At 41.0% G+C, this 20,446-nt stretch overlaps 1 protein-coding gene across 3 annotated transcripts in view; it reads left to right on the plus strand.

The window, feature by feature from the left end:
* Positions 1-2,052: 2,052 nt before the first annotated feature.
* Positions 2,053-20,446, plus strand: part of LOC119971343 (nuclear factor of activated T-cells, cytoplasmic 3-like) — a 199,503-nt gene continuing 181,109 nt past the window's right edge. For 2 of the 3 annotated variants that reach the window (XM_038806755.1, XM_038806757.1), the window contains exons 1-2: positions 2,053-2,369; positions 13,521-14,631. In XM_038806755.1, coding sequence (XP_038662683.1) covers positions 2,282-2,369; positions 13,521-14,631 — 1,199 coding nt within the window. In that variant the 5' untranslated portion in view covers positions 2,053-2,281. Of the gene's footprint in view, positions 2,370-3,050; positions 3,580-13,520; positions 14,632-20,446 lie in introns of those variants that run through there. The other variant, XM_038806756.1, reaches the window with a different exon arrangement.

A 20,446-nucleotide genomic window follows, 5' to 3' on the forward strand; every position in this document is an offset into this window, starting at 1 on the left:
ATTAATAAGGGGATCAAAGGTTATGGGGAGAAGGCAGGAGAATGGGGATTAGAAATATATCAGCCATGACTGAATGGCGGAGCAGACTTGATGGTCTGAATGGCCTAATCCTGAGCTTATGTCTTATGGTCTTATGACCTTTACCTGGCCTGAAGCTTGGCAACCTTGGTGTCATATTTAATTTTGCAATGATTTTCTGACCACATATCTACCCCATCACTAAAACTGCAGACTTTGAAATCCATAACACCGTCCAATGCCACCTGGCTCTCAGCTCGTCAGCTGGTGAAACCCTCATCCATATCTTTGATATCTCCACATGTGAATATTACAATATTCTCCTGGCCCGCCTCATATCTTCCATCCTCCATAAATGTGATCTTATCCAAAACTTTGCTGCCTGATCCTAACTTGCACCAAGTCCTGTTGATCCATCACTCCTGTGCTCACTGTCCGACATTGACTTGCAGTTGAGCAAAGTGATTAACAAACCATTTTCATCCTGGTTTTCAAATACCTTCACAGCCTCGCCACTCTTCGCCTAGGCTCAGTAATCTCTGGCAGCCCTGTAAGCCTAAGAGCTATCTGAAATCCTCCAATTTCTAGCAGTTGTGTGTGCCTGATTTTAAATGCTCTTCCATTGGTCGCTGTGCCTTCAGCTGCTAATGCCCTAAACTTTGGAATTGTTCCCCAAACATTTCCACCTCTCTGCCCTCTTGCCTCATTTCAGATGCTGCTTGTAACATAGCTCTTTGACCATGTCCTAGTATATAAACTCATAGAACATAGAACAGTACAGCACAGAACAGGCCCTTCGGCCCTCAATGTTGTGCCAAGCCATGATCACTCTACTCAAACCCACGTATCCACCCTATACCCATAACCCAACAACCCCCCCCCCTTAACCTTACTTTTATTAGGACACTACGGGCAATTTAGCATGGCCAATCCACCTAACCCGCACATCTTTGGACTGTGGGAGGAAACTGGAGCACCTGGAGGAAACCCACGCACACAGGGGGAGGACGTGCAGACTCCACACAGACAGTGACCCTGCCAGGAATCGAACCTGGGACCCTGGAGCTGTGAAGCATTTATGCTAACCACCATGCTACCCTGCTGCCCATATGGTTCATGCTCATATGGTTGTGTCAAATTTTGTTTGATAACACTTTGTGTAGTACCTTGCAAAGTTTTAATGTGTTGAAGCCGCTTATATAAAATGCAATCTTAAGGGCAATAAGGAATGGCCAACAAATACCCGCTTAATATTTCCACATTAGAACACTGAATTTAGAAAAAAGCACAATCTGCTTTTCCACTTAATTCTGTGGAGTGATGTGTAAATATTAAAGAAAAACATACACACTTTTACCCTCAAGTCTTGTTGTTGGGGAATTTGAACTTGTCCAAGGACTAAAAGCGACTGGGGAATGCCAGATGACAGTTTGTTTCCAAATAGAGCAGAGAGAACTACAACTCCCATGAGTCAAGGGGCGGGTGGTACATGCGTAGTGGGCAAAGTTTCAAAAGATGGCCGTCGGGTGCACGGGGTGGGGGTGGGGGTTGGATAGGCTCCACGGGAGAGTGCGAAGTGGTGGCCAGGCGAGGACAAGAGGACGCGCGATCACGGTGTGGGAGAGGGGGGCGTGGCCGCGGCGAGGGACTGAGGGGGCGCGGCCGGGTGAGAGAGAGGGGGCGTGACTGCGCTGAGGCACTGAGGGGGGCGTGTCCGCAGTGAGGGTTAGAGGGGTCGCGGGGAGGGACAAGGGGTAGCGGCCGCGGGAAGGTGTGAGAGGGGGCGGGGTGAGAGAGAGGGGGCGGGGTGAGAGAGAGGGGGCGGGGTGAGAGAGGGGGCGGGGTGAGAGAAAGGGCGTGGTGAAGGAGAGGGGGCGTGGTCACGATGAGGGAGGGGGCGTGGCCGCGGTGAGGGAGTGAGAAGGCGGGGTGAGGGAGAAGGGGCGTGGCCGCGATGAAGGAGGGACAGGGGGCACGGCCGTGGCTGCCGTCAACGAGGTTTCAAGAGGGCGGGGCGAGGGGGAAGCTGAGCGCGAGTCAGCGAGCAGGCGCGGGGGATGAGGCTCGGCAAAGTTTGAGAGGCGCAGCGAGGAGAGCAGGGGTGGGGGGGTCTGATTAACTGTTTCCAAACAGGACAGCAGAGAGGCGAGCGGAAAAAAAAATAAAACAAGCCTGGAAAAGTTGGCGGAGTGAGCCGGGATTCCCCCCCACATTCTGTTATGAACTTTATTAAACAAGTGGGGGAAAGGGAAACTGCTAACCGATGACTACTGTAAACAGTGGCAATGACGAGTTTGACTTTAGACTGATATTTGGTGAAGACGGTCCGCAGCCTGGACTAGGCCCTGCAGGTTTGTATGAGAGGAGGGGGGGGGGGGGGGGGCGCTTCCAGATGGAGGGGATTAAAACAACAAGAAAAAAAAGTTGCAATCTGTTCATGTTCAAATAGGATTTTTAAAAAAAAGAAAATGTTTTTGTTGAACCCAGAATTTAAATGTTGAGATTGCGGGCGTTCTTCTTATATTGTTATTTTGATGTAAATATGAAAAGCCAAAGGGGCAGGTTTCACATTTTAGCTTTTGTACTCATCCGATTTGTGATCGCGCAGGCTAGACTGCTTGAGACGTATGTCGATAAATTGGAGTATTTACACACACAACTGGGTGCTGTTTATGTTTTGCTTTGCTGAGGATTAGTGTTCTGTACACATTGATTCTATGTAGAGGTCATCGGCTGTCTCTCTCTATTTAAAAATTTCCTGCTTTAATTATTTTTCTCCAGAGAAACGGATTCATGCACTTGCAGCATTTTCAGTTTGGCACGAATTACAGTATTGGGGAATACTTTCGCTTGTAAATTTTAATCTGCCGCAGCATTTAATTTATGGCCGGGAACTGACCACGTTAGCTTTTTTTCTTCTTCACTCTTGTTTTAAAACTGGTTTGGCAAAGTTTTTGTTTAAATCTCTATTTTTTTTGCTACCCTATCAAACTACGCGCTACAAAACGTAAATAAGGGTAGGTGTTGTATCTCTGCGAGTCCTTATGGGACGTGGGAATAGACTAAAGTAGACTTGGAAGCTAGCCCAACATCCAAGTCATCAAATTTGCCTAGACACGCCATGTGCAGTTCAGATGACAGTGGAATTTAAGACGAGGGAAGTGATCAGCAAGGTAGATCCACTTCCAGCAGCCTATAGCAGAGTAGCAATCTGCTACCAGACCTGATCGCTAATGTTGGCAGATGTCATATACTCACCTATTTACTTTCTCCAAACATCGTTATTCCTCTTTAACGTGATCTCCGGGTTTGAGGGGGACACTGACAGTACGAGACTCAAAAAAGAAAGTGGTTTGCGAGTTACTATAGTGTCCGCGTGATTGGACGACTGTAATTTCATCGGCCTTCTGGTTAATTATAATTAAATATCAGACTGACTTTGCTGTCAGAGGACTATCACGGTTTCTAAACTTTGTAGGTGCACGTTTCTTTGAGACTTCAGGTTTACTTTGTGCAGTGCCAGGACTACGAAGTATATGATGCTTTGTGCCACATCAGCAGGTGAGCAGCAATTTCTGAATGAGCATTTTTGGGGGGCATAATTTGAGCTGGATCAGTTGTTGACATTGTTTTAATGATTTTGGTTTGATCAAAATTGAAGCTACTGTTACTATGTTGGCTTTTACAGCTTCTTGGAAAATTTCAACGAAGTTCAACAGTTTTGTCCCAAAAAGTACTTTCAGTATTATACATTTTTTTTCTATTTTTGATTATATTTGTTACACAAGTTTCAAGGAAGGGATTTCTGAACTATCTACATTGGCTAGTTTAAGTTCTAGGTACTATGTGTTTTGTTAAATAACGAGCAGAAGATTTGTTTCCATGGAGTAGAGATCAGATAGCTATGTGTGGTATTTCAGTAGTTTAAATTTAGTGCAATAGTAACTATAGTAGTGCAGTGACATGGCTTGTTCTTAGTAATGCAGAATATAGTTACTGAAATGTAATTACATCAACCTACTCTTTGTAACTCTAGAATTAAAAGTGCAAGTTTAAAATTGTCTTGGTTCTTCCCCTCCCAGCGATCACCAAGTTTCTTTGACAAATCTATTGAACAGAATATATAATTTAAATAGCCATATACCACTGTGCTTTTAATCTTTTGTTCTGATTTTGTAAGCCAGAAAAGTGCAAGCTGTCCACATAGCTCAAATTCGGTGTACACACTCATGACTGAGGTGGGATACCCCAAGGAATTATTTTGATTGTGCGATATTGCTGATAGATTTCAGATGCAGCAGAAAAGCGTGGAAGATGCAAACATTTCTAAAGCTATACTGGGCAGGACTAAAAATCATGAAGAATGGACCTATAATTTGATTGATAGCACAGTCATTACATGCATGTGTTTATGCTAATGGAGGAAAAGACACTGGAAGGAGAGGGAGGTGTGCTTAACTCTAATCTTTTATTAAGTGGGAAATGGCAGAGGTAACTGACTGTAATTTGCAGTTTAAGTAGGTGTTTAATTGTCTTGCAATGTTAATGCATAGGGGTACATAAGTTTAAAAAAAAATATTTTGCAGGAAATCAATTCACAAACTATAAACTTGGGAGATGGAGGCAATATCGTCAATATGTTGAAAAGTCTTAAAGTACCCATCTCATTTACTACCCAAGAGAACAGAACCACAGAGAAGCAAATAGTATGAAACACTGATAACCCCTCCTCCCTCTTTGACAATATACATCTTAATTAATACACAAGTCTTTGGGGAGGGGAAGGTGGCGCAAGGGTTGAAAATGACTAAAATATGCTCATACTGTGCAACAAGTGCACTAATGGTCTCGTTTTTCTGTTCTCTTTGGTAGTGAAAGCGATGGGTATCAAGAATTTAATGTAGTTTAGGCTGTAGAAAACATTGATTAGGATCTTGCAAATTATGATATTCTTTTGGTAGCCATTTGTTTATTTGTGCAGAATACAAGGTATAATAACTGTGCAGTCATTCAGCCTTGATTGATAACTGCCATGTGTGCTTGGTGGATTGCGGAAAAGGCCTCATTTTGACTTCACTCAAATTTCAATTTTGAGTTTCCTGTCTGTGTAATATTTTTAAATTTTATCAGTCAGCACCAAGTTGTGATATAATAAAAGTGGAACTCTGTGCATCAATAGGAATGTTTCGGCCTTGTGTAAGTCTTGCGTAGGTGGCTACTAATTATAGCACTGGTATTTTGATGTAGTGCATCAGTGTTGTGTTGACAGTAGAGTTGCTTGAGTCTTTCCTGAGTGGGCTAATCAACTATGGCTTCAGCTACATGTCAGGGTTTTTAGCTTGTGGTCTTATTGTTTATTATTGGGGTAGAGCGTGCTGCTATTTTATTTTGCCTTGACGACATTGGTTGCAATGCCGCATTAATAATCGCAAACAGTGACATTTATTCATTGCAAGCATGTTATTTGTTTACTATTGAGAATTACGGAGCTAGTGTTCGAACTGTCATTTGCCTTTGCCAAATGATATCTACAGCTGTGTTTACAAAAACAACTGTTCTCAGTTGAACAAACTGCAGAAAAATCCTGCTAGTTAATGTCAGATTCTTTACAATGCTCACTCTCAATTTCCTGAATGTCTTTATATTAATATTTTACATTTTACTTTGTTCTTTAGATGCATATGTAATGATGTTTCCTTGTTGGGTAATAATTTACATTTTGGTGCAGGATAGCAGGATCTTTCACTTGTAAGCTGCTAAATTTTGAGAAAGTAGTGATTGTGTAATTTACCTTTAAATTGATGTGTAGGTTTTATATTGTCGGCTGTTAGCTCTTTTTAAAAGGAAAGTGAGAATTATGGCATTGTATTTTGAGTTGACTCCTGAAATTGCTTGCACCTTTTCATTTCTAACTCTGACAATTAAAATAGTTTATCTTTAACTCAGTAATAGGATTTTAGTGAAATAAGACAGAAATTGCTGGATACATTCTGTGGATTACGAGTTCCCAATGAAAATGATTAACTGTTGAGCTTATAATAGAAATGCTGTAGCTATCATAGCACATAGCAAATAGAGTTTGTATCTTCTCCTAAGAGGGTTCAAATGAAAGTGAGGTTTGTCACCTTCTGCACACAGAGATTGTATTGTACTCCAAATATTTATTTTATATAATTAGTCTTTTTTCGAGGCAGTATTTGTGCTGAGTGTACAATGAAGGTTGAGCATTTCTAGTATGACCGAGGGCATTGCTTCAAATTTGAAGTGCGCAGTATCATGTGATGGGAGCTCAACTGTTACATTCTCTTCGGAAGGGGTGAGGAATTTGAGTTGTGGTTTGCTAGTATACATGTGAAATTTATGTGTATATGTGTGAGCACAGCTCTAAATCATTATCAGCGTAAAGCCCGAAAAAGATATATTTTAAAATTAATTGATGCATATTAATATTCAAGTAGGAATAGGCCATTTGGCCCCTTGAACCTGCTCTGTCATTTGATGATATCATGGCTGATCTGATTGGGGCCTCAACTGTTTTCCTGTCTAATCCTATATTCTTTGACTACCTTGCCATTACGAATTTATCTAACTCAGTCATAAAAATATTTAATGACCCTATTCACTGAGGAACAGTGTTCCACACACTGTTCTACACATACACAAATTTCACAAATTTAGAGCTGGAAAATGTTCTTGCATACTCCTGTTAAGGGATGTGTCCTCAGTTGTACTTCATGGAATGTGAGTGTTGCTGGCACAGCTAGCATTTGTTGCCTATCTCTAATTTCCCGTTGGTTCCTGAGGATGTTTGCGAAGAACTTGGGAAAACAGTAAATTATTGGTCTCAAAGGCAAACATCTTTATTGGGAAGCAGATGTTTGAGTTGGTTGAGCCTCTCTATACTCATTTAGAGTTTAGAAGAATGAGATGAGATTGAAATGTATAAGATTCTGACGGGGCTTGACAGGGTAGACCAGGGGTGGGCAAACTTTTCCGTGCAAGGGCCACATTCAGAAATTCACAATTCTAAAGGGCCGCATAGTATATTAAGTAAAATAATTAATATTTTAAATAGCCAAAATAAAAGGTCTTTAAAGAAAAAAAAGCACATTTATTTGAAAAACAAAGTAACTCAGTAAGTAACAGAACAATGTCAATGAGAATGATGCATCTGACTGCAGTCATTTACCAGTTTGTTGAAATCAGGTGTCAAGTTGCTTGTGCTGATCCTTAACACTGACAGAAGCACAGCCTGGCCGAGTCAACGATAAAAACGCGCGTAGTGGGGTGGATGAGTGGGGCTGCCTTATTGGTCGGTTTAGTTGGGTGTGCGACCAATAGGAGTCCAGGTTACAAACAATAATTCTTCCCTGAAGAATTTAGGGAAACCCCTATGATACTCCTCCTCCTCCCCTCTCCCCAAGGAACGCCAATCAAGTTCCAGAAGAGAACAGTGACAAGGATGCAGCACGCTCACACCCAGGCTAAATTGCCCCTTTGGGTCCTGGGATATGCAGGTTAGGTTACAGGAATAGGGCAGGATGCCTATGGGTGTGGACCTAAGTCGGGTGCTCTTTCAGTGGGTCGGTGCAGACTCAGTGGGCCAAATGGCTTCTTGCACTGTTTGGATTCTATGATCATACTGTGATCCCATTAACAGGATGCAAGTGTTTCATGTCAGCCTCCGGCAGGTTTTCTGACCAGTCATCGTGGGAACCAGTAGAAGTTCTCCCATCATACCCTGCCATCAAATACGCCGGCGGAAACCATTTTACATGAGATCCACATTTTTTTCCTATTAATTCATGGGATGTGATATTTATTGCCCATCCCTAATTGTCCTCTAGAAGATAATAGTGAGCTCTCTTGAACCACTGCAGTCCATTTGGTGCAGGGGAGGTACACCTACAGTTCTGTTGGGAAGAGAGTTCCAGAATTTTGACCCAGTGACAGTAAAGGAACACCATTCTAATTTCAAGTCAGGATAGTGGGTGACTGGGGGGGAGGGATGGATTTGCAGATGGTGGTGTTTCCATGCATCTGCTGCCCTTATCCTGCTGAAGTGGTAGAGGTTGCATGTTTAGAAGGTAAGGTTGTAGAAACCTTGCCGAATTGCTGAAGTGCATCTTGTATGTAGTGCACAGTGGTGGAGGGCGTGAATGTTTAAAGTGGTAGAGTGGGTTACAATCAAGCAGGCTGCTTTGTCCTGTGTTGTTTGTCTATATGTTGTATGAAAAGTCCTGTCTCCTAAAATTTGTCACAATTCAGTCTTCACACAAAATGCAAATTGCTGTCTCATTTTTCTTAGAAGTGTAAATAAAGGCTGTAATATGAAATGACCAAAAAAGCTCCTCTGAAACATGCAATACTGGAGCAGCGTTGACAAGCCGAAATGACTTAATTAGGAATTGTGACAGTTTTTTTAACCACATATACTAGTCTTAATAGAAAACATCTTTCATAATTTCAAGTGCACACTTGCTTAACAGATCTATCACTATTCAGTGTGGTGATTTGCAGTCTTTCTGACCAATGTTCAAAATTCTCGCACAAATATATGCATATCCTGGTGCAGCTTCTAGATTTTTGTTCAGCAGCTGAAAGCAGTGCTTTGACTTCACCAGAATAGTTGTCCAAGTCGACATTCTTTGCATTGAGGTGCAAAAGACCCATTCCTGCTGTTCATCCAAAACTTTGTTTGTTGGTTACCTGGCTTCCTGCTGGAGGCCTGGTGTGAACAATCTTATTGGTCCATTCGATTATGATTGTTCCTCGCTCCACACCATTTTCCTGGTGTTTCCAAGTTGTTTAAATATAGTTTTTTTTGTCCGTGTCACACACCATTTTAGTTAGTAACCAAGGAAGTAAAGCATTCACATTGATCAAAATACTTGCACGTTCTGCTTTTATTTTTTCCCCATTTATCAACAAGCTCGCAAATACATGCAAACCATCTTTTTGTATGATTATTAAGATTATATGCCCAATACCTGTACCTATTCATTTTTAAATTTACTAATCAAAAGTAGTTAGATGCACCTGGTTTCCCTGTTAACCACATGGATAACTGCACTCCTGTACATTGCAAGTTTTTAGCTGATAATTCACAAGTAAAACCCGGATCCTGATCTCCAGCCTGAATATCAATTAACCTTTGAATGAACTCACTCAGTGTTTGCTTAATATAAATTAGCCATAAAGGGACATATATCCGCACTGTTATGGCAGATGATTATTGTTGTGTTTACATCATCAATGATTTGTAATATCAGCACCGTAGGACACTTGTGGTTATGTCATCTCTAATGCATATTTCCTGCTCATTGCATTTCCCTGCCCTCCGATTTCCTCTAAAAATGAAATAAAACTGACAATTTCAAAAAAACTGCTTTGAAATTTGGTTCCCTTTAGCAATTTAGGTGTCTCACCATTGGGGCCCTTTAAAATTGACCTTTCTCTTGCATCTATCTTTCAAACATGATAAAGGCTAGTGACGCTGCTGGATGAAACTCATTTTACAGATGTTACTGAATTCAAAAATGTGAGGGAAGAAAATTAAATGCAGTCATGAAGGCAGGCTGATTCAATTAAAATATGATTGTAAGTGGGAGCTGAATTAACACACCGTTGAATCAGTTTGCCATAATAGACTTCCTACAGATGCTAATAAATTGTTTCGCCCTTCAGTCTCGGGAACTATTCTCTTTGATTCTCACAAGGATGGCATCAGCAGTCATCGGTTCATGTACATTGTACATTTATATGAAACACTCATATCTTCAGTTGTCCCTTGTTGGTGCTGCTGTTTATATTGGCCCACCAGGTACAAATTATCTGTGGATCATTCTCTACGGATCAGATAGTGAAGAAGACTGCATTCATTCCTGGATATGATCTGTTTTAGTAAGGAAGTAGCACATATAGTGATGGAATTGTCTTGTATTTCCAAAATCAACTAACAAAATATTGAAACCAGTTCCTTTAAACCTTTTGGACACAAATATTTATAAAGAAAAGGAAAGGCCTCTTTAGCAAAAGCTTATCTTTCACCAACTACTTAGTTCACTTTTGTCTGTCAAATGATACTCGCCATAATTTCATTTTCTACATTTATTGTTCCAATTGGTAACTTTCGTTCGCACCATCAGAAAGGTAAACTTTTGAATGCAACTTAATTTAGTAAATGAAAGTTTCCTTTGTTATTGTCTGTAACAGTTCTCTGTGTTAGTGCATTTGGATAGTCTGAACCCAGTGCCTTGTGGAAATTGCAGGTTAATTGACAATACAATTCAGTTAGGAGAAGTGCCTGTGTGGAAATTGGAAATTTCGGTATGAAGCATTCATTCTTCTTGTGTTAGGGCAAATAATTAGGATTTACGTAGAGAGAGATTTACTGGGCAGCTTGCTGTGATATGAAAATTTTTGAGAACTTGTGACAGAAATTGAAAAACATGTTTCACTCCACAGGTCTGATCTTTACATTGATCAACAACATTTCATCTACTCTACCAAAAATGACATACTCTTAGCTATTTTCCTTGTGTAAAACTACAGGTTAATTTTGTAAAAGACTTTGTATTGCACCTCCGATCTGAGTCCTACAAGTTGATGGAACTCTAGAGAACTTGGACTGAGTTACAGATATAGTTCATTTCTGCTTAAAACTCTGAGAAATATGTGGGCAGCACGGTAGCATTGTGGTTAGCATAATTGATTCACAGCTCCAGGATCCCAGGTTTGATTCCCTGCCTGGGTCACTGTCTGTGCAGAGTCTGCATGTTCTCTCCGTGTGTGCGTGGGTTTCCTCCGGGTGCTCCGGTTTCCTCCCACAGTCCAAAGATGTGCAGGTTAGGTGGATTGGCCATGCTAAATTGCCCTTAGTATCCAAAATTGCCCTTAGTGTTGGGTGGGGTTACTGGGTTATGGGGATAGGGTGGGGTTGTGGGCTTGTGTAGGGTGCTCTTTCCAAGAGCCGGTGGAGACTCAATTGGCCCAATGGCCTCCTTCAGCACTGTAAATTCTATGAACCAAAAATAAAGTGATTAGAGTTAACTTTCTTAAATTGGCAATGGCTATGATGGCCGTTAGAATTATTTTATTTGAGTTATTGAATGTCAGTTGGTAGAATTTATAACCACGTTGACAAATGAAAACTGCCCTGGATTGCTATCTATTTATAGATCCCAGAGAGAAATACACAAGTTTTTAAATGCATTTGGACATTGCAAGAGTACCATTTTGTTATCTATATGTAGTCAGATTGACTGTTACTCAAAAGCTCTTACATAATGCAGGCTGCTAACATAATGAATCAGTTGAGCCGATATTTGACATTTTAATGGACAATACTGCCTAAAGTGCTTTCAAAGTTTTAAATTATTGCCCCAATGCAACATTTACAGCACCTGTTAGTATGGGTTACCTTCTGCTGTTTTATATTTTGTGAAATTTTCATCTGTAGGGTGTAACAATCAGCAACATATTTTACAGCATGCCTGCCTTTTGGAAAATTGACCAGGTTGCATAATGGATGACTGATTTGTGGCTGCCTCTTTTACATAAGGGAATGATAGGTTTTCGGGGGTAAGTGGGGTGCAGCTTAAGGTTGCTATCAGATCAGCCATGATATTAAATGACAGAGCAGACCTGAGGGGCTGAATGATCCACTCCTTGCTCATGTTTGTATGTATCTACCTCTGCGTAGCTGAGAGTTCTGTTCATTGTTTCAAAACTCAAATGCATTTTGCTAGCGGTTTACAGTAAATTGTTTAGTCAAGTGGTGTTGAGTGAAGATTATGAAATATACTTGATTATATGAAAACTTCTGTGGCGGTTATCTGCACATGTGCAGTACCTGAATCCATAAGCAAATAGCTTTGGGGTAACCATTGGACTAAAACTTGCAATACTTAAATTTTTCATAATTCTAAGGGTTTGACGAATTCCATGAAAATGTTCATTTATGTTCTTGGTATGCTTGCGGAAACATATTTGGTCAAATTCAGACTTAAATTGCAATTATACAATCTTTGCACTCCTTGATCGCCTTTTTGTTAGGAAAGATTTCCCCAGTACTGAAGTTTGAATTGGGGCTTTAATGTTTAATGGATTGCACTTATTGTTTAATAGACTGCGCCAAAATATATAAAGGGGATACAGGTGGTTCTGTTTTGTTGTTGAAGTGATTACTGAACACAAACAGAGTTTAAGAAGTCGCGACTTGCTTCCTAGTTCTTATTATTGAGTTGCCGTCGGAGCTTAACACTTTTCAGTTGTTTTTTTCAAATGAACATATCAGGTTAGTGGATCGTGGCTTGAGTGGCAACATGTCGCAATGCATTTTTGCACCAATATCTTGGCGTATATATTATGTTTTAATTTTATACTAATCATAGAATCCCAACAGTGCTGAAGGAGGCTATTTAGTCTGCCCCAACCCGTCGAATGACTAGTCTGCCCATTTACGAGTGTCCACCCCACCCTCTCCCTGTAATCTCATAACCTAATCTGCACATACCTGGATATTGAGGGGCAATTTAGCATGGCCAATCCACCTAACCTGCACATCTTTGGACTGTGGGAAGAAACCGGAGCACTCGGAGGAAACTCGTAAACTCTTGACTGCATGCTATTGTGGTCTCTCAGCAATACAATATTATGTGTAAAGCTGTTGTAACATTTTTTAAGGAAAGCTTCTGATGTTTGTAGTTTTTATAGGGAATTTCAGATCTACAAAGAGAGAATTGTTAGAACCTTGCATCTCAAATACTTCACATACAATGAAATATATTGTAAGTACAGTAAAAAAAAAAATGGAAGCCATATTGTGAACCACAAAGTCCTATCAACTGCAGTGGATGCTATCCACATACCACCAATAACTCTCTGCTTCTCTTAGTACCATTGGATCTTTGACATTTACACCTATATCACATGAGCAGCAGCATGGAACCTCAGTTAAAGATCTCACCTGAAGGATAGCACCTCTTACCATGTTGCTCTCATTTTTGCGTACTGCACAGAAGGGCTAGCCTGCATTGTGTTCTATAAATCCTGGGGTGAGCTTGAACCAACAGCTTAACTCATGAATGATAATAACTGAGTTAAATTTATACTGATATAACATTAAAAGATGGGTTAAGGCATAGAAGATAGTTTGGGATGTTTGCTGCTCCTGAAGTTTAATTCCGCATCGATCGTTGCTGAGTGCCTGCAACCAAGAGAATTGGAGAAATCTATAGCAAGTAAATTTGATCTTGGATAAATTAGGATAATTGGCACAACTGAATATAAGTGCACTAGTTACCTGCACACCTTTCTGCAGCTGAGCCTGGAGTATTCGGTACACATTTTTATGTAATAGAAACAAAAATGTAAAGGGAAGGGTAGTGCACTTTTACTTTATATTAGCGAAATCGACAAATCTTGTGTAGTATAATGAAAGTTTCTACGAATGCACGGTAAATGAAAGGTTTAGCTCATCTGTTTTATTTTTCTTTCAGATACAGAGCCAGATGATTCTGCATCATTTTACATCTTTAATGAAGGCCATCTTCAATCAAGTATAATCCAACCAATAGGTGTTCATCACCATGAAACACAGACACATACTGCAACATTTTCATCACCACATCGGCTGCAGACCTCTAATATCCAGGACTCTAAATATAATCCCATTGGTGGTCCAAAAGCATTTGAATGCCCTAGTATTCAAATCACCTCTATTTCTCCCAGTTGTCAGCAAGGGATAGGGCATAATGAAGAAGTGCATGCAAATGGCACAGATAATGACTACATGGAAAGACCATCCAGGGACCATCTATATCTTCCTCTTGATCCTGCTTATTACAGGGATGCATCACTGAGTCCAAGTCCAGCTAGCAGCATTTCTTCCAGGAGCTGGTTTTCAGATGCTTCTTCTTGCGAATCTTTCTCTCATATATACGATGATGTAGACTCTGAATTGAATGAAGCTGCTGCTCGTTTTACACTTGGCTCTCCTAGTGGGTCACCTAGATGTTGCCCAGCAGATGAGACCTGGCAGCCAAATTACTCATTTGCACAATCTCTATCACCTCGACAATCGCCTTGCCATTCACCTAGAGCTAGTGTTACTGATGAAAACTGGCTCAGCCCTCGCCCAACTTCAAGGCCATCTTCTAGGCCCACTTCTCCTTGGGGGAAGCGGCGACATTCAAGTGCAGAGATCTGTTATGCAGGTTCACTTTCACCCCATCATTCACCAACACCATCTCCAGGCCATTCCCCAAGAGGAAGTGTCACAGAGGATACATGGCTTGGTAATACTGCTCTTCAAGGTGCCTCTAGTCTAAGTCCTGGGCTCATACCTTTTCAGTGTTGTCCCCCAGAGACTGACATCCCTTTAAAATCAAGGAAGACTTCTCAGGATCAGGCTGCTACAGTGTCAGGAAAAATAGATTTGACTTCAGAAGATCAGGGAAGTTTGTCACCTTCACTTGAATCTCCAGTCGATGATCTTTGTGGCTCTCCACATCATTTAAAGAAAGATTTGTCAAGTGAACAGTTTCTTTCTGTTCCTTCACATTTCACTTGGAACAAACCAAAACCTGGTGGCCATACACCAATTTTTCGGTAAGTCAGCACTTGTTTTAATATAATGCCTTTTAAGATTTTTTTTCTAAAAGTAAAAGGAAATAAAAATTAAAATTCTATTGAGCTAAGGACGTCTCCAGGTAGTTGTACCATTAGTAATGCATTCTTCTTTTCTTGTACATAATTGCCAAAATTTAATTCAAGGACTTTGTGGCTGAAAAAGATGAAAATTCCCTTGGAATAGTGTTGCCCTTTTAAAAGCCATATCCAGAAGTTAAAATAAGACAGCGAATGTTATTAGTTTAAATCCTGTTACAGTAGTGTGTGTTTTTTGAAAATTGACTACGAAATAATTACATTTTGAAAATAATGCCTCAACTGGAAAGAATCAGTGTTGTTCTGATTAGAATAGAAATGCGGCGAGCTTTTAAATTGTTCAGTTCCAGTGCTTCAAATTGATTGAGTATGATCAGCATTTGAAATGTTTCGACCTGAAAACAAATAAATATATTTGGCAAGCAAATAGTTTGTGCCTTGGAGCATAAAATAAATAAATAAGTTACAATAGTGATGCACAATTTAAAGTGAAAATTGTTCTTGTTATATGGTTTTATCTCACGTGAAATTGCTGTATTTAGGGTAGATTATTTTGTCTGAAAGAGCACATAATATATAACTCCAAACAACAGTAGCCTTTACCTATGTTACTTAAGATAGAGGAATGACTCACCTGGATTTGACTACTCCATTGGTCTGCTGACTGACCTCCCATTTTCTACCCTTCGCAAATTTATATTCGTCCAAAAACCTGCTACCTGTATCCTAACTCTTATCATCCCATTCTCCCATTATTTCTGTGCTTACTGACTTGCATTTACTCCTGATCCAGCAATGCCGAGTGTTTAAAATTCTCCCTGTTGTGTTCAAATTTTTCCATTGATTCATCCCTCCCTTTCTCTGCAACCAACAACCCTACAATTCTTTGAGAACTCTGCGTTTCTGTTGTTTTGCTTTTTTGTACATCCTAGAGTTTTCACCTTTGATGATTGTGCTCTCGGGACTCTCGGACCCAAGTTCTAGAATTTTCTCCTCAAACCTCTCTTCGCCTCCGTCTCTTTCTTTTAACATGGTCTTTAAAAACAATATCTTTGACCATGCTTTTGGATATCTGGAATTCCCAAAGGGGTCTAGGGCAATTGAAAATTTCCAAACCAAATTGCTTTTAATTTTGTTAAGCAAAGGCATCAAGGGTTATGGAACAGGATAGCCTTGATACAATTGAATGGCCAAAGCGGCTTGAATGGTTGAATGGATTATTAATGTTCCTATCTTCCTTCCTGCCCTAATATCTCTTGTGCAACTCAGTGTCAAACTTTGTCTTTTAATGCTTCTGTGATGCATCGTGGCATGTTTTACTGAACTAGAGGGGTTATATAAATGCAAGTTTTTGTTGTTGCATGATTTTTAGAATTAGTGCCCCAGAGGTTGATATTAATGACCAAAACCTTTCCTGCTCTCTATTAATGATCTTTTCTTGGATGTTTGGGGCGCAATTTCTAAATTTTCAGACGGCACAGAATTTATGAATTGCAAGGAAGAAAATGATAGACTTCATGAGGACATAAGCTGCTGGAATGGCCGGGCACATGGCAGGTGAAATTTAATGTTGAGAAGATTGAAATTATGCTTTTTGGCAGGAAGAATAAGGAGAGGCAATATAAAACAAAGGGTACAACTCTAAAGGCAGTGCCAGAGCAGAGACTGGGGGATATCTGCAAAATTCATTTAAGTTGGTAGGGCAGGTTGAGAAGGCTTTTAACAGGGTACAAGGGATCCCGGGGCTTTATAACTAGAGATGAAGAGTGGACGTCTCCCATTCTGAGACTGAGTGTGGTGGTGGGTGGATCTGGCGGAGCCTTTCCCGCTGCCCAGATTACCTGGAACCCACGCCAGATTCTGCACTTTGAATCTATTAATTATGCACAGGTGAGTTACCCTCTGACTCTCCTGGTACTTTGGCAGCTGATTCATCTGCCTGCCCTCAACTGATGGGTTCAGAGGTCTCTGCCATTTTTAAAAAGCCAGTCCAGCACATTCACATCACTTTCTCCAGCCCACTTTTCACCAAACTCTGCAATATGTCAGCAGCCCAGAGGGAAAAGGCTAGCAGCTTCAAGATATCTGTTCCTCAATTAAACCACCGAGCCCATCACCTGTGAGGCATCCATGTTCCACGTCTTTATTCATCCCCTGTGGAGGCCTTGTGACGCAGTGGTAGTGTCCCTATTGCTGGCCCAGAAGCCCTGGGTTTGAGTCCAACACCAGGACTTGTTGGCCATGGAAGGAGCATTCAATATGGTTCAACGGGCTGCCTATTAGCTTGGAAATCCTTCCACCACTTCCCCAACTATGCCCCAAAGGGTCAAGAACAGTGTATGTGTGTGAAGAACCACTAACAACAACCCTCATCCCTTTCCAGTAAACAATATGGTATTCCTTTGAAACCCTTGTTTGTGAGTTCTCATGCAGGCTTGTCAGAGTCTAGCTTCCCTCCCCTCAGTCTTCCCTCTGACTTCCATTGTTCATCATTTTGTCCTCTGCCTGACATCGTAAGTCCTCATCATGGGCGGGGTGGGAGAATTCCACCCATAGTGTACAAAATCAAGGAGGTTATGATGAACTTTTATAAAATGCTGGTTTTGCTTCAGTTCTGGGTACCACACTTTAGAAAGGATGTAAAGACATTAGAGAGGGTTCAAAAAAGATTTAAGGGAAAGAAGTGCTTCTAATAAGTAACTGACCATTTTTGTTACTACAAAATATTGATGAAATGAATATTAAATAATTTGGAAAACGAACATAGGGACATAAGTGAAAAAAATCATAGGGGATTATAGATATGTAGAAGAAACTACCAAAGAAGATACTTAATTTGGGTCTGTCAGTTGCTTCGTCAAATGCTCTGGATTGGCATGTGGTCTTTGACATTGGGTGCTGAAGTGATGGAGCGGCCGAGCTGGCTAACAGCATGGATTCTGCAGTCTCATGTTGCACTGGCTTGCAGTGTACGGTGGGTTAGGCAAGACATAACAGCACAAAACACCTCCTCTAGACATCTTGTTTATGTACATTCTGATTTTATTCATGGCGATCTACAGCATTCTACATTTCTTTCACATTCGATATTCACATTTCAGCAGCGCAGTAGCACAAGTGGATAGCACTGTGGCTTCACAGCATCAGGGTCCCAGGTTCAATTCCCCGCTGGGTCACTGTCTGTGCGGAGTCTGCATGTTTTCCCCGTGTCTGCGTGGGTTTCCTCCGGGTGCTCCGGTTTCCTCCCACAGTCCAAAGACGTGCATGTTAGGTGGATTGGCCATGATAAATTGCCCTTAGTGACCAAAAAGGTTAGGAGGGGTTACGGGGATAGGGTGGAAGTGAGGGCTTAAGTGGGTCGGTGCAAACTTGATGGGCCGAATAGCCTCCTTCTGCACTGTATGTTCCATGTTAGCATGGTTCTAGGGATGTGCGACTATAACTGGATAGATTGGAGAATCTGGGGCTGTTCCATTCAAGAGGTGAATGTTGAGTGGTGGAGATTTGATACAAATCTTCAAGATCATAAGAGGTCTGGACAGAGTATATAGGGAGAAATTATTCCCATTGAATAACCAGAAGAAACCAATTTTAAGGTGAATTGGCAAAAGAACAAAGACAACATGGGAACAAACATTTTTATGCTGCACATGGTTAGGATCTGGAATGCACTGCAATAGATTATGGTGGAGGCAAAATGAGTTGTGCCTTTTAAAAGGGAATTTGATAATTGTCTGAAGAGGGAACACTTGCAGGACTCTGGGGTAAAAGGTGAGGGAGTGGGACTGGAGTGTTGGCACAGACAGGACAGGCCAAGTGACTTCCTCTGCTGTAACTATTCTTGATTCATTAATTTAGTGTGCGCTAATAAGAACTATTGACAGTTAACCAATGGAAAAGTGGCCATAAGATGTGTCAAAGACAGGAATCTACAATTAAAAAATTTTTTTTAGTGTAACCAATTCATTTTTTCCAATTAAGGGGCAATTTAGCGTGGCCAATCCACCTAGCCTGCACATCTTTTGTGTTGTGGGGGCAAAACCTACGCAAACGCTTTTAAAAAATAAATTTAGAGTACCCAATAATTTTTTTTTTCCAATTAAGGGGCAATTTAGTGTGGCCAATCCACCTATCCACATCTTTTGGGTTGTGGGGGTGAAACCATGCAGACACTGGGAGAATGTGCAAACTCCACACGGGCAGTGACCCAGGGCCGGGATTCGAACCCGGGTCCTCAGTGCCGTAGGCAGCAATGCTAACCACTGCGCCACCGTGCTGCCCCTACCCACGCAAACACGGGGAGAATGTGCAAACTCCACACGAACAGTGACCCTGAGCTGGGATCGAACCTGGGACCTCGGCGCTGTGAGGCAGCAGTCAACCACTGCGCCACTGTGCTGCATTGAATTTACAATCTTGAAGACAAAAATCTCATTTGTTTCCGCAGTTTTGAGCATTGGCTCAAATCTAAGCTAGGCAATTAAGGTGTTTATGCTACCTGTTAGAGTATCTGTATGAAAAGAGTTTGAACAGTCTTGGACTCATTCCAATTGATTCTACAATTCAACATAAATTGGTAAGATAAGGTTGGGTATTGATTGAACTGGAATTCTTGCTAGTGCAATGAGATAATCATGGGTTAAAGCACCCGGATGAGCTTACTTCTGAAATGAGTAAGTGTGTATTGGTGCGGAATAGAAAAAAACACTTTTAAAAATAGAAGACAGAAGTGAAATAAGTTGTTTTTTCAGCATCTTCACTCTTGCTGAACTCACCAATCATGTTAATTGCTGGAAAATTGGAGGGATCATAGGATCCTAGAGGAATGATAGAATCCTTACAGTGCAGAAGGAGGCCATTCAGCGCATCGAGTCTCTACCGACCCTCCAAAAGAGCACCCTACTTGCGTCCAATCCCCCACACTATCACCGTAACCCCACCTGACCATTTTTTTGGACACTAAGGGGCAATTTAGCATGGCCAATTCACCTAACTTTCACATTTTTGGACTGTGGGAGGAGCACCCAGAGGAAACCCATGCAGGCACTGGGAGAATGTACAAACACCATACAAACAGCCACCCAAGGCTGGAATTGAACCCCGGTCCCTGGAGTTCAGGCAACAGTACCAACCACTGTGCTGTGCTGCCCTAAAGGACATTAAGGGACATTGGAACTAAAATACTCAGGACAAAGGTGCATTCGCTAATATTAAAATATGATGGCTAATTTTACTAATTGTGTATATCCAATCTTGTCTACTGGTCAATTACATTGAATGTCCTCTGATTACTGACATTCCTGCTGGTGGAAACACATCTAATCAGTCAATTTCTCAATATGCAGTTGGTGGGTGAAGCTCTCCATCTCTGTGACTCTTCTATAAAATTAGCCGAAAAAAGAGCTGTTAAAAGTTAATCCCCTCCCCCAGGAAAACCAACTGCAAAGGTTGGTAACATTTTCATTGGCATTCTTAAAAACTGATAATTACTCTGGAATTTCTCACTAAATATATGAGTGGAATGAAGTCTGTCTGGCTTCATTCCTCTTTTAACCTTGAACGAGTTGTCTGGGCACGATTTGTGTTGATGTTGATGTTTTCCTACAGGAGGATCTCTTCTACCCAACAATATTAGAAAGGCAGGTGTAAGTTATAGTATTTAAAATGAAACCAGGACGGTGTGGGGGAAATGGAAGCTAGGAATAGAAATAAAGCAAAATATAAATGAACAGTTTTACATTTTGTGCTGTCAGATTAT

This window comes from Scyliorhinus canicula, chromosome 9 (genome assembly GCF_902713615.1).
Source record: "Scyliorhinus canicula chromosome 9, sScyCan1.1, whole genome shotgun sequence".
NCBI classification, from domain to species: Eukaryota; Metazoa; Chordata; class Chondrichthyes; order Carcharhiniformes; family Scyliorhinidae; genus Scyliorhinus; species Scyliorhinus canicula.